Raw genomic sequence first — 12,955 nt, forward strand, 5'->3', positions numbered from 1 at the left:
TGCCCGAAGTTGATTTGGCCGAATAGTTACAGTCATTCACATGGTCGTTTGTGACTAACTGAACGGGGCTTATGATCTGTTGGTCTACATCTTTTTCTTGTAATAAGTTTGCAAAATAAAAATGCCCATTTATATTGTAATTTTTTTTAGTTTGAAATATAAAATCCTTTTTTGGAGAAAAGAATAACGGTTGCATTCAGTTTGGTCTAGGAATGTATCGAGTCGATATCAAGATTCAGATATTACATTAACATTTTATGACTTCTGTAATTTAATAAGGTGTAAAAATGATGCCACACAAAAGGAAGTTAATTTATTTACATGTTCTAAAGCAAATTTATCAAACCCAACTACACAAGTTAAACTAAAAGCTCCTAAAGAATCACAGTGATACAACAATTTATCCATAATGTAATCAAGGTAACAATTTGTTACAACAAAACAGTTGGCATTTTCATAACTAGATCTAGATGATGATCAAGACCATGGGAGCCAACTTTGTCGCCTCTGACTGGTGTCGTTTTTCGGACGTAAAGTGATTCTATCCGCATGAGCAACAGCCCATCGGTTAAAATCCGGTGAACACACAAGACTTTCAAGTGCTTTCTTGGTGGACATTTTAGTAAATTCATCCCATTCCTCCTTCGAGTATTGTCTTCTTTCACGTGTGTCATGAAAGCTCGAATAGAACGTGTTTTTGTCCTCTAACTTATGGATGATTCCATGATCCTCTTCATTAGAAACCTTCTTGTAAGATCCTCTATGCTTCACCTTGTTTGTTTCCAACAACACTCTGCATATTTGAAAATCAGTTTATTAATTATATCATTCTCATTGATTAAGTAAAAAAGAAACAACTGCTTACTTAAGGAACCACTTAAAAGCTGATGGAACAAGTATTCCACAAACCCATGCTGCAACTGCTAATAAAGGATCCACTGAACTCTGGAACACAAAAGAACATATGAACAATCATAAGGAAAAATAATCATTTTTAATGTTTAAATATAATATAAGAAATGTGAATCAAGTATACCTGAAGAATCATACTGGATGCTAAAATCCGGAAGGACCATGAAACAAAGTGGGCCACACCTGTATCGATTGATCCATCTTCTGTAAGGACAAGCTTACGAACAGCCCAAAACCCTAACCATGCTCCCAAAAGAACAATGAAAGCTAGTAGGAATACTGCTATCTGTAGAAACAAAGTTGCAGTTTTTTTTTTTTTTATCAATTTATGTAAAAGATTTGGCAAAAGAATGGAATAATATGTAATATTAGCTAAATTAAACTTACATACAGGACTGTATACATCTTCACTGATTCCCATTTCCATGAGTAGTGAGTTGAATAATGTAGGTAAGTAGCTAAACAGAAAGGATCCGACTCCAACCTGAAGAAGTAAAATGTTTATATGGAAATCACAGAAAGAATTTGCATTTGAATTTTGAAAAGTAAACGGATAAAATATGGGACATTTACAATGGATCCATATAGAACTAATGCAAGTGAACTCTTTCGACCACTTGGAAGGATCCTCATTCCCTGCATTAAAAGTAATAATTATAGTGAGCTAAAAATAAAATATACAAAGCAGGGGCAATGATGTAATTTCAGGGATAATAAAGATATGTACTTAACAACCTGAAAGAGGATCACCAACACAACAAGTAGAACCCCTAATGTCATTGCACCACCATAGTAGACTACTAAAGAGTTGCTCAAAGAGGATGCAAATGTCATCAGTGTTATTCCAAGTACCAGAAATACAATTCTGTAGGAATAAAATTCTGAAAGAATCAAGTTTTGTGTCACTTGTCAGTATGATAATGTAAAGACTAAAGATGGTTTTACTTAATTTCAATGAATCATCATAACAACTTACCTTTGTTCAGTAAGATCTCAATAGTTCCTTCAGAAGGGCCCACTATTCGTATATCCAAAAGCTTGTGATCAAATGGGGACATGGATTTAATCCATGACCCTTTCGTAAGTTTCTCCCATTGACTTTCATGACACATCCCCACTGCAAGAGATGCATTCCTGCAAATTATAGATACCCAATGGTGACTTTTTTTTGCATAAAATGTTGTGATATTTAATTTATTACAACTCACCTGTGGAAACAGATGGTAACATTTGGAGGACGACCAGTGGAATTTACGATTATAGCCTTCACCTTCACTGAAGAGAAGAAACTTGTGAGGTTTCTGAACCTTGACAAGCCATGAATTTCTACTCTTTCACAAACCACTTGGGATCCAGGTCTTGAACCTGGTGAGTTTTCCACTGCCAATTTTGGGGATATTTGTAATGAAGCATACTCTGAAACAGCTGCAAATGCAAGGAAATGTTAGGGGTATTATTGGGAGAGTTTCTTATGCGCAACCCTAGAAGGTTGAACCTGCATTTAGTACTAAAAGGGGCTTGTCATATAATCAACTGCACTTCATATCATGTGTGAAGTTGAGGTCTGTATCATCCATGTCCCTATTCTTTTATCCAATACTCTGAACGCTTACTTCTGTTCTCTAATTCAAAATTACTAAGTTACAAGTAACAGTAATACGCTAATCACACAAAGTAGGAATTGTTACTTCATGATAGAGGGAAACACACTAAATACAGTAACTAGTAAGTTTGTAATCTGCCAAGACACTCAAAATTTCTTCGGTCTCACTATGAATCCTAGTTATTAAAAACCAAATAACGTAATAACTAAGTCCAACAAGTACAAATAATCGGAATAAACTATATCATTCGAAGAAGAGTGTTAAAAGACTTACTTAGAGAAGGAAACTCTCCTGAAACAACGAAACAGGCAGAGTTCAAGAAAGTGAGTAGGAGGAGGAGTGCCGGAAGTCGGACGGAGGCCGATGAATCGCCGACCATGGTATTTTTGCGATTGGGAGAGCGGGAATTGAAAAGTGGTGACGCGGGCTGTCTGTCGTAACCCCTTTTTAACCTAACTTTTTAATACTACTTGCTTTATATTTTTATACTTATTTAATAAAGAACTTTATCTAACTATCTATATATTTATATTTATATTTTGATAATATAATATGACAAAATTACACAATTGGTCCATGTTGTTAGCTAAAAGAGACGGATTTATAACAATTATTAAAATTCCTATGTTTTAGGTTCCTATATTTTGTTTTTCTTCCACGTCTGGTCCTTTCGAGCTTCGGCCAACACCGTCGAAATGTAGACTTCAATTTATGTCAAGAGACCTCCCTGACTTACGTGGCTTGCCAAACTAAAACCATGTGCCCAAAATGATACACCCCTTTTTGATGATATAAATACTTATATATGTTGATGATATAATTGTTACCGAAAATTCATCAACTTATGTTAATAATTGATACATTACTTAAAATCTTGGTTTACACTAAAAGATATGGGTCAACTTGGCTATTTTCTTGGAATGCAAGCTACGTTTCATGGTGATTTGTAGTCTGAATATCTTTATTTTTTTATATAATGCCGGGAGTTTGTTAATATGTCTCCAAGAGTGAATGGCCCATTTCTCATTTTGCAGTTCCCTTTATCATTGTTTTTCAAGAAAATGAGCAATTTCTTACAAATTATTAAATAAAATTGCATCTTGCGATGACTTTCATAATCTTCTTGAATCTTAACCACCCACAACCCCCCCAAAAAAATCGAAAATATTTTTCTTGTGGGAAATTAACAAGAAACACCCACATCATATCTTCACATTTAAGGAGTGTTTCAAGTTTCCCACATGAAGAACATGTAACCCCAATGCAACTTTCCTGTTTCCAACTTCATCAACCAAACTCAAATCTTTGCACACATCTACACCAAACCTAACCACACCCTGTTCCCTTGGTGCCAAATTCACCTTCTGGAACCCCAACAAATGCTTCTGAGGTGCACCATGGACAGATGGAGGTGAAGAAAACAAAAACACCGTGTGGCTTCCCCTCATCTTCCCACTATTTGTCACCCTCAAATGAATATTAAATGCTAAATTCTTGCAAGTTTGGTCAACTGTGTCGATTGACTTGCACCTAGATGATCTACACACATGTCCTTCCTCTAATGGTATGGATACAAGCTTAGGTGCTTCAACTAAGTGGTGAGTGAACTCGGAAAAGCTCAGCCCATCACCAAATGTATAAACCGTGTCTCCTTTGTAGAACCGATAGGTTCGACCCGGGTAGCCTGTGGCTGGGTCTGGTCTCATATTCATGTTGGTCATGTTCACCTTTGTGTAGGATTGTGGGTACCATGACATGGGTAATCTTCCACCTAAACACACCACAAAAAACATAAACAGTTAATGTGAAAATAATGACTTAATAAAGAAAGTCATGGAAACGAGACTTTTTTTTTTCATATGTTCTTACTTGGATTATACTGCCCGAAAATGATGTCTGCTAGGGCAGCGCCACCAGCTTCACCAGGGAACCCGACCCATAAGATGCTGGTGATTTTCGGGTCATCTTTAGCAAACTGGATATCCATTCCTCCACCAGACATTATAACAAGAATAACCGGACCTTTAGATACCTCTGCAACCTGAGAAATCAAAAGACTTTGTTGTCCAGGAAGTGTAAGATCGATTCTGTCTCGACTCTCAGCCTCTATCGATTGATCACTACCCATCACTAAAACCACAGCATCTGCCGCAGACGCTACTTTCTTGGCTTCATCTAATTGTGCACTAGCACATCCTACATCCGCACACCCCGCCTGGTACACCGTCGCCACCTCCGCCGTTAGTCCCTGAAGAGGAGTCGTGTACTTACAAGGGGTACCTGTGTTTTGATTCGAAATAATCTTAGAATTCTAGCAATTACGGCATTACGCACTCAAAAGTGGAGTAGTTTTGAATATACCTTCGTAATTTCCGATCATGGTTTTTGTGACATTGGCGTTAGGTCCGATCACGGCTAGTGATTTGATGGATGTTGGGGAAAGTGGCAAGGATCCGATACTGTTCTTGAGGAGAACGATTCCTTGTCTAGCCGCTTCGCGTGCTAACTCCTGGTTCGCCGGTGTGCATACGTCTTTTGGGCCTAGTTTCCCATAGATATGCTTGCTCGGATCACCGTCGAAGAACCCTAATCTCATAAGAGTCGCGAAATTGTTGGAAACAGCTCTGTCGACTTCAGATTCTTTCACTAGCCCAGCTTTCACCGCAGCTTCTGTGTGTTGCCCCAGGAAATTTCCACAGTTCAAATCCAATCCTGTTATGGAATCAAATGTAACAAAAAAAAAAAAAAAAAAAAGGTCAATATGAGCAAATTTATGAAAGTTTAGGACTTAAATGTAAAAGAATGACTTCTTAATTAATTTAGTAATTGAGTATTTGCTAAACCATTAAGTCATGAAAAAACATCTATGCTCAGCTTATCGGATTAAGTTAAAAAGACACGATATCTTACCAGCTATTAACGCGTCAGCTGCGATTTCCTCGGGTGTTTTAGCCCAGTGTTGGGAATTGAACATCACGTCTAGCGAATCACAATCAGAACTTATGTACCTGTGTAAACCAAAAATCTTGCAACTCAAAAGACTAGAAAGTCAACATAAGCGATAAACACAAGTCAAAGTGTTTTCGGTTTTTACCCGTTTAATTTCCATTCGCCCCGAATGACTCCGGTTAAAAGATCCGGATCACCACAAGTTGGTATGCCATTTACTTGATTATAAGAACACATGACACTTGCAACATTGCCATCAACAACACAACTCTTGAATGGGGGTTGAAATGTATCATCCATATCTTGTTTTGTAACCTTTAAAACCAAAAAAAAAACCCTTTAAATATATCTATCGATATATCATTGCCTTAAATTTTGATCTGTCTGATTTTAATTAAAAAAAAAATTTACCACAGCGTTAAAATGGTAACGATCAATGCCTTTCCAATTGTCAACATCGTAAGCAGTGTAATGCTTACAACAAGCCCCGACTTTGAGCCGATCATTATCGCCATCGTCAGTCTCTTGTAAACCTTGAACATAAGCCGCTCCATATTTACTTGTTAGGGTCGGGTCTTCACCCGGGGTTTCTTGAGCTCTTCCCCATCGTGGATCTCGCAAAATGTTTATATTTGGTGACCAAAATGTTAATCCTGCTAAACCGACGTTGTACATTGCTCTAGCTTCGGTTGAAACCACCTATACCCATCAAAATTAACCAAATTTAAATGATATTTTAACATATGTATTTTAACTAAAGAATCGCTTAGAATATCATATATATTGTCTTTAGATGAATATTATATAAGTTTTATATTATATATTTTCAAGCAGGCTGGAGAAACTTATCCTCTTGTATTTACTTTGGAAAAGGACAGATATCCATTTGTATCCAAGAAATATCCCTTTTTTCCAGTTTAAATTAATTAAATAAACAAAATAAAGCATTTCCAATAATAACAAGTCTCCAAATTAGAACATAAAGTGAAAGAAAAGTGAAACGGGTGGACTGGCTCCACTCCACCGGCTTACTTCATACAGTCCAAGACACTGGTCCCTTACTCCCTCGCTATCAAATTATAATTATTAGTTTATTGGTAATATGCATGTTATTGACATTACTTTAAATCAAAAAGTATTATAATTTGACAGTTACAATGAGCCCATCTTTTAATTATAAATTTAAATAATAATAATATTGGTATACCCAACTCAAATTCTTGAAATTCGAAACCAAAAAACGAATCTTGTTGAATACAATTAGTTTCAATTGGAATCGTTACTAGTCCTCATTTCTAATTCCATGACACAAATGTTTGAACATTTGTGCATGTACTAGAAATGTTATAGTCATCTGATATCGGATATCAGATATCATGACTAGGTAGAAGACACTGCTAAAAGCCTGAAACATCTGCAATGCTCAAGTTATCTGTTGTTACGTACCTTTCCGATTGTTTTGAACAGAGTTTCATTGAACGAGGCAGCAGTAAGGATGACTTGAGGGAAGCTGGTTGCTCCAGGGACCACACTGGAAAAATGGGTCCCTGGACCCACGTAAGACACGCCGTGTAGAGCCTCCGACCACCACTCGTATTTTGGAATACCAAGGCGGTCGATGCTGCCGGCGTTATCAACCAAATTCACAATCTTTTCCTGTAATGTGAGCCTCTTTACCAAATCATCGACCCTAGTTTGCACATCTAATGATGAATCACAAAACGAGAAGTTTCTTAAACCCGGGTTTTTGTTGATATCACAGGCGAAAACGGGTGTGTTTTGGGCTAAAACATTGGTGTTTTGCCACATCATGAAGATGGCAAGAATGGCAAAAACAGAGAGTGCTCTGTTTTTGAACGCCATTTTTTTCTCGAAGTGACAATGGAGGGGTTGTGGGTTTGGTCGTTTTATAGGGATTGAGGTTTGACACACATGTTGTTTTGTAGTAACCCGTGATAGTTCGCTTGAATATAAAGACAATGGATGTGTGTGTGTGTGTGTTTTAGTGTGTGAGAGATGGAGGGAATCAAGTTGGAGGGCATTTGTTTAAGGACTGACACAAGCCCGTGAAAGATTTTGTTGAAGAGGATTACAAGAACACCCCCTTGGCTATTTGATAACTACAACTTCAATCCTCGAACTATATTGATGACCTTTGTAGTAAAAAATTGGTGAAAAGTGATAACTATAAAAAGACAAACAAAAAGTCATCAACTCCACATTTGTAGAAATTGGTAAAAAGGGATGTGGGGGCAAAGAGAGATTTAAAGGTTTAAATATAAATAATTAACGTTTAAAATTCATATTGTATTTTTTGGTTATTAATTTACGATATTCTATCTTACTCTATCAAACTTTGATTATATTTAGGTCGACGAGACTAATACTTTTTTTTATGGAGATGAGATGATATTTTCATTTTTTACACGTTTGTCCCACCTTATTTATCTTTTTTGATGGATAAAAAACCTGCAATTTTTGTTCCCCTGGCACCATCTGACTGTCTTATTCCTACTCTCAATCAAATACAATACAACATGTTTTACGTAACAACCGTGCCGCTAGGGACTATAAATATTAAGGAAATCCTTTCACTGATGAAAACATGCGTATTATTCATGTGATGGCATTATATTTACTATTAATTTTTCAAATGTTAAGTCAACGTGTGAGATCATCTTTTGGCAACATACAATCAAGAAAAAAGAAAAAGAGGAAAACACTTTCACCATTCATATCATACGATATTTACTAAATACAAAAAGCATGTAAAAATCTTGAATTGCGTTATGAGACATTAACAACTCAAAGAGGCACTTGTTTGCTATTTTCTTCTGATATTTATTATGATGTTAACTTGTCGAAAATGCAAATACGAGATTTCGGTTGAAACTTAAAAAAGGGAAGCAAAAAGACAAATGGAGGGGTCGAATATGCAAAAATGGCAACTAGTGGGGCCTATGTGTAAATGAGACCCGTGAGTTATACTTTTGGGCGGCTGTTTTTATCGGCTTCACTACGCCAGTGATCGATAAACGATTAGACACGGGCTGTGAGACATTCATACTTTGCCAAGTTATGTACTTTCATATCTTATTTTTAATTAAACCATTTATCAATATTAATATGTACCAAATTATAATACTAAAAAGGTTTTATTAATATTGATGTAGGCCTATAGTATAGACTGTTTTGATTTTAAAGACCTTTAATATTTTAGGTCGCTAACTGAATAAAAGGACAATAATATGTTCATGATGTATTTTAGAGGTCTTTTTTTTTTTTTTTTTTTGAAACTTTAACAATTATTAGTGAATATTTATCGCGTGGAGTGGGATTAAAAAACCGAACAATGTACAATACTGGTGCATTATGTTTTTATTCTGTTTAATTTATGTTTGGCTTTCGTTAATATTGTTATAATTTTTAGTTCTTTTACATCCGAAATATTTTCAAATATTGTTGGCCTAAAATATCGTACTTCTGCTCTGCATAAACGTAACCTTAGGTCATCAATGTTACGTACAACAATGTACATGTAATTAGCTCACATAAGGTACAAGCAATTATTGCATATTTGACTTTATTTGCTTTAAAATAGATGTAATATTTTTTTTGAAAATTAGCTAAACTAACCAACTTTATAATTTTTTTAACGAAAATTATCCGATTTTTTTCCCTTCAAAATAACCATGTATTTCGGAATGGGAAGTAATTCGTACACAGTTTTTTGCCATACACAATAATTTATGTATTATGTAGTTGTACAATACAACATTTTAAAGCACCAATTATTATGTATGGATAAAATTGTTGTGTACGAATCAGCTCTCAGAATAGAACATTCAAGACCATTTTTTATCGACACACATAGTTAACCAATCTCACTACTATGCTCTCCTGTTTGATAACATTTCACTCAATCCAATATCACATTTTGGACTTACGGGAGTCTCTTCATCCAACATTTTAGACTACGAGAACAGACATTTCAGAGTTATAATTTTGTGGTGGATTTCATATTATAGTGAATAGCTTGAAGTTTTGTGGGTATGTATTTTTATTTTAATCATATGATTTCGTTTTTAGATTATTATATGATGTTTGTAATGCAGTGTGTTAGTATATTTTTAGAGAAATATTTTGTGTGAAGTAGATGTTGCTATTTAGGCATTTTATGTCAATAATATTTGTATCATAAATATTTAATATGTAAGTCCGTATTTCCATATAGAGTTAGTAATCAAACATGTAACCTTTGTGGTCAAGTCATGTAGTCATTTTGTGAATGAATAAGACATGATTATTCATATATTTTGTGCTTATGTGTTTATTAAGATATATTATATAATAAAATAAATAATATTTAAAATAAACTTCAAAAATAAAAGATCACTTAGGGAAAATAATCTCAACATAGTTATAGTATTCGTAATTAGGAACCCGTACATATTTAGGACGCCTCGATCCGACTTAGAACGAAGAAGTTAGGAAGCGCCAAAGTCTCGCGATAAAACCGACACAGCTACGGATAGCATAAAAAGTGAATATAAGATAGATTGTTTTTTAGCTTAAGAAGTCTAAACGGACTTCATATATGTCGTAAAAGCGAATTCATGCATATATGTATCTTCTAAATCTGACTTCACTAGAGGAAGTTATGATTTTTCTAAAATTCGGTACAACAGTGTGCACATCGATATCGAATTTTAGATCGATAGATTGTTAGCTAAAACAATCTAAACGAGAGTTGAAGATCTCGTTATTAGGATTCCAACGATATAAAAACCATCGAAAACGGACGCTCGATGTGAGAGTTATGCATTTTATATGGGCTTTAATAGGCTAAGCTAGTGTAAATAAAATAAAGTCAAAATTAGCCGACGGGATCTAAGGGAAAGTTGTAGATCTCATCGGGAGCTTTCCGTGGATATAAAAAACGTAAAAAACGGAGCTCATATGAAGGAGTTATGCAATTTTGAAAATTTGGAAAACATCACACACGCACGCACATCGCCCGTATCTTGCATACGAAGTCAGCCACGTACCCCCATCCATATTGTGCCATGTGTCGGCAACCCAGTAGATCGAAGTCACTCTTATGCACGGCGCGCCTCCTGTTGCACAACGCGCAAGACTCTAAACTCACCTATAAATACCAGCTCATTCTTTCACTCCTCCCAACACCCTCCAATCGATATCTCTCTGTAAATTTTGATAATTAGCCCATTTTCTTCATTCTAGCCTGCGACAAAGCCTTATGACACCCTCGAGTGCTCAGTTTGCCATAATCTTCATGTAGGAAGGACCTGTATTCTGCCCATTTTGATCCCGATTCTCGTCTATTGTACTCTGTAAGCGAGCTACACTTACTCTGCTCCTATGTAATTTATAATTATAGTTGTAAGCCGTTACCGGGATCTTATAATTAAGATTTATCAACGATTCCAAGTTGTTATGTTGATTGATCTACTATGGGAGAGGTGTCTAGAATGGTCACGTTGGCTTGGTTGTTAGATTTCAGAAAGACTATATGTCGAAATGATCATGTCTTCCGACTGTCCTGCTTGGTTGATCCTTACTTGTTTGATCTTGAAGTAGACTTTGGAATTGTTGAGGAATCTAAACACTTAAGATAATAGTTCCATGTAGTATGAAACTACACTAATACGTAGCATTATGTACATCTAGGTCTTTCGAGAAAGGTGTAAGGCCAAGCTCTGTCCGATTCACCAATCACCAGACACTTTGTCAAAGTGAGTGTGTAGTTATTAACAAGAACATAATCTTAACTTAAAAATATCCATATAATTGTAACATCCGGATTCCCAGGTATATTATTTTAATTTTTATTTTTGAGGTTCATTGATCTACTCGACGAGTTGGTGCTATAACTCGCCGAGTAGAAGCGGGTTTAGCCACGTGAGTTTAATGATCTACTCGACGAGTCCGAGAGTAGACTCACCGAGTAGGCACTGTAAGTGGAAACCCTAGATCCCCAGGTTTGGGGCCTATTTAAAGGCACTTATAGCCTCATTTGCGGTCACACCTCACTAAGGAGAAACCCTAATAGCCCCGCTTGAGCTTTTGAGAGATTTTTGAGCTCTACTTGAGATTTTTTGGTGCATTTTGGTAGATGGAAGGAGGATTCTAAGCAAGGATTGTGAAGAGACTACTAGATCTACTGCTTATATGTCCAGGAGCTTCTGTTTGAGGTATAAAGTTCGGACCTTTCTCCTTTGTATGGATAGATCTCATGGTTCTAGAGTTAGGGATTCATTTCCATCTTCTCATGGGAGACCTTGAAGGTTTTGAGCACCTTCTTAGAGTTGGACATCAGATCTGGACCTTATGAGGTCCCTAGAGTCGAAAGTCCCATGCTTTATTCAACCATATTAGCCCTTTGAGTGAGAAACTTCTTCTCAATCTTGTTCATGGCACTTCTAGACCTTTTGTGCCATGCATGAACGTAAAGCTCAAGGCTTTACGTGATATTCAAGCCTAGAGAGCTTAGATATGGAGTTTGGGAAAGTATCCTGCCTTAAAATCGTTTGAATGCAAGTTGAGTCTGAATAGACTCGCCGAGTCGATGAGACAACTCGACGAGTCGATTAGGGTTTGTCCCGATGAGCTTTATCATGCGATGGCTTGGCGAGTTAGGGGTTAACTCGACGAGCTGGACCTTCATGGGATTACTGAGAACAATGGAAATCGACGAGCCACATGAGTGCACTCGGCGAGTCTGGTCAATTTAGGATGTTGACTGGGATTGACTTTTGTTGACTTTAGGGTTGGTAAAATGAGTAATGGAGGTCAAGGAAGGGTAAAATGGTCTTTTACCCATTTCTAGGGCTAAGAGTGTAAGAGAGACCAATGAATGGTGTAGTTGAGTATGAGGAGAGCATTAATTAGAGATATTATCCTTGTGATAGGCGGAGGCTAGATCGAGGATTCCGAGCACGCGATTTTACTAGCTAGCTTACGAGGTGAGTCTTCTCATTATACTTTGCCTAGAGTAGTATCTATGTGTGAACAAAGGGTCTTATGTGTTTATTTAAGTACTGTGATATTACTGCATTATGTCTGTGTAATTTATGCTATGTGTATTCAGAGTTTACAAAGTTAGGACTGGAGGGTCCATCAGAGTTGTGCGACTGGAGGGTCCCACTGAGACACATTGACCAGAGGGTCTTATAGAGTTATAGCCTTGAGTGGCTAATATGTTGCATTTGGTATTTTAGGGAACTCACTAATCTTCGTGCTTACTGTGTTATGTGTTATGTGTTTCAGGTACTTCCGAGGATCGCGGGAAGGCACCGACGTGATTGTACAAATCTGTTCGAGATCATGTTTAGGGTTATGGGACTTGACTTTTGATTTATGTTGATATTGAGACACTTATGATTTTTATGAAGTATGATATATGAATTTTATGTGTTTTAACAATGAAAAATTTGGTTTGAAAATTTACGTTGTTACAATAATAAATG

At 36.4% G+C, this 12,955-nt stretch overlaps 2 protein-coding genes across 2 annotated transcripts; both read right to left on the reverse strand.

Annotated features, from left to right (window-relative positions):
* Positions 1–288: 288 nt before the first annotated feature.
* LOC111899514 (uncharacterized) lies at positions 289–3,385 on the reverse strand. The gene is made up of 9 exons (XM_023895346.3): positions 2,790–3,385; positions 2,121–2,337; positions 1,889–2,046; positions 1,648–1,793; positions 1,486–1,548; positions 1,304–1,396; positions 1,037–1,198; positions 866–945; positions 289–793 (listed from the first exon to the last, which is right to left on the reverse strand). The coding sequence occupies exons 1-9, from the start codon at positions 2,893–2,895 to the stop codon at positions 478–480; spliced, it is 1,341 nt and encodes a 446-aa protein (XP_023751114.1). The 5' UTR covers positions 2,896–3,385; the 3' UTR covers positions 289–477.
* A 150-nt stretch (positions 3,386–3,535) lies between these two features.
* LOC111899513 (beta-xylosidase/alpha-L-arabinofuranosidase 2) lies at positions 3,536–7,422 on the reverse strand. The gene is made up of 7 exons (XM_023895345.3): positions 6,912–7,422; positions 5,877–6,164; positions 5,611–5,780; positions 5,427–5,524; positions 4,878–5,228; positions 4,386–4,796; positions 3,536–4,287 (listed from the first exon to the last, which is right to left on the reverse strand). Exons 1-7 carry the CDS (start codon positions 7,326–7,328, stop codon positions 3,719–3,721), a joined length of 2,304 nt encoding a protein of 767 aa, XP_023751113.1. The 5' UTR covers positions 7,329–7,422; the 3' UTR covers positions 3,536–3,718.
* Between the last annotated feature and the right edge of the window lie 5,533 nt (positions 7,423–12,955).

Source organism: Lactuca sativa, chromosome 5 (assembly GCF_002870075.4).
Source record: "Lactuca sativa cultivar Salinas chromosome 5, Lsat_Salinas_v11, whole genome shotgun sequence".
Lineage (NCBI taxonomy): Eukaryota > Viridiplantae > Streptophyta > Magnoliopsida > Asterales > Asteraceae > Lactuca > Lactuca sativa.

Excerpts from the sequence above, each read along its gene's own strand:
- LOC111899514 (XM_023895346.3), bottom strand. The coding sequence starts at position 2,895 with ATGGTCGGCGATTCATCGGCCTCCGTCCGACTTCCGGCACTCCTCCTC. Across the intron at positions 2,338-2,789 it reads AGGAGAGTTTCCTTCTCTAA|CTGTTTCAGAGTATGCTTCA; the intron begins GTAAGTCTTTTA and ends TTGCATTTGCAG. Across the intron at positions 1,549-1,647 it reads TGTTGGTGATCCTCTTTCAG|GGAATGAGGATCCTTCCAAG; the intron begins GTTGTTAAGTAC and ends CTTTTAATGCAG.
- LOC111899513 (XM_023895345.3), bottom strand. The coding sequence starts at position 7,328 with ATGGCGTTCAAAAACAGAGCACTCTCTGTTTTTGCCATTCTTGCCATC. Across the intron at positions 5,525-5,610 it reads GGCGAATGGAAATTAAACGG|GTACATAAGTTCTGATTGTG; the intron begins GTAAAAACCGAA and ends TGGTTTACACAG. Across the intron at positions 5,229-5,426 it reads AGCTGACGCGTTAATAGCTG|GATTGGATTTGAACTGTGGA; the intron begins GTAAGATATCGT and ends ATTCCATAACAG.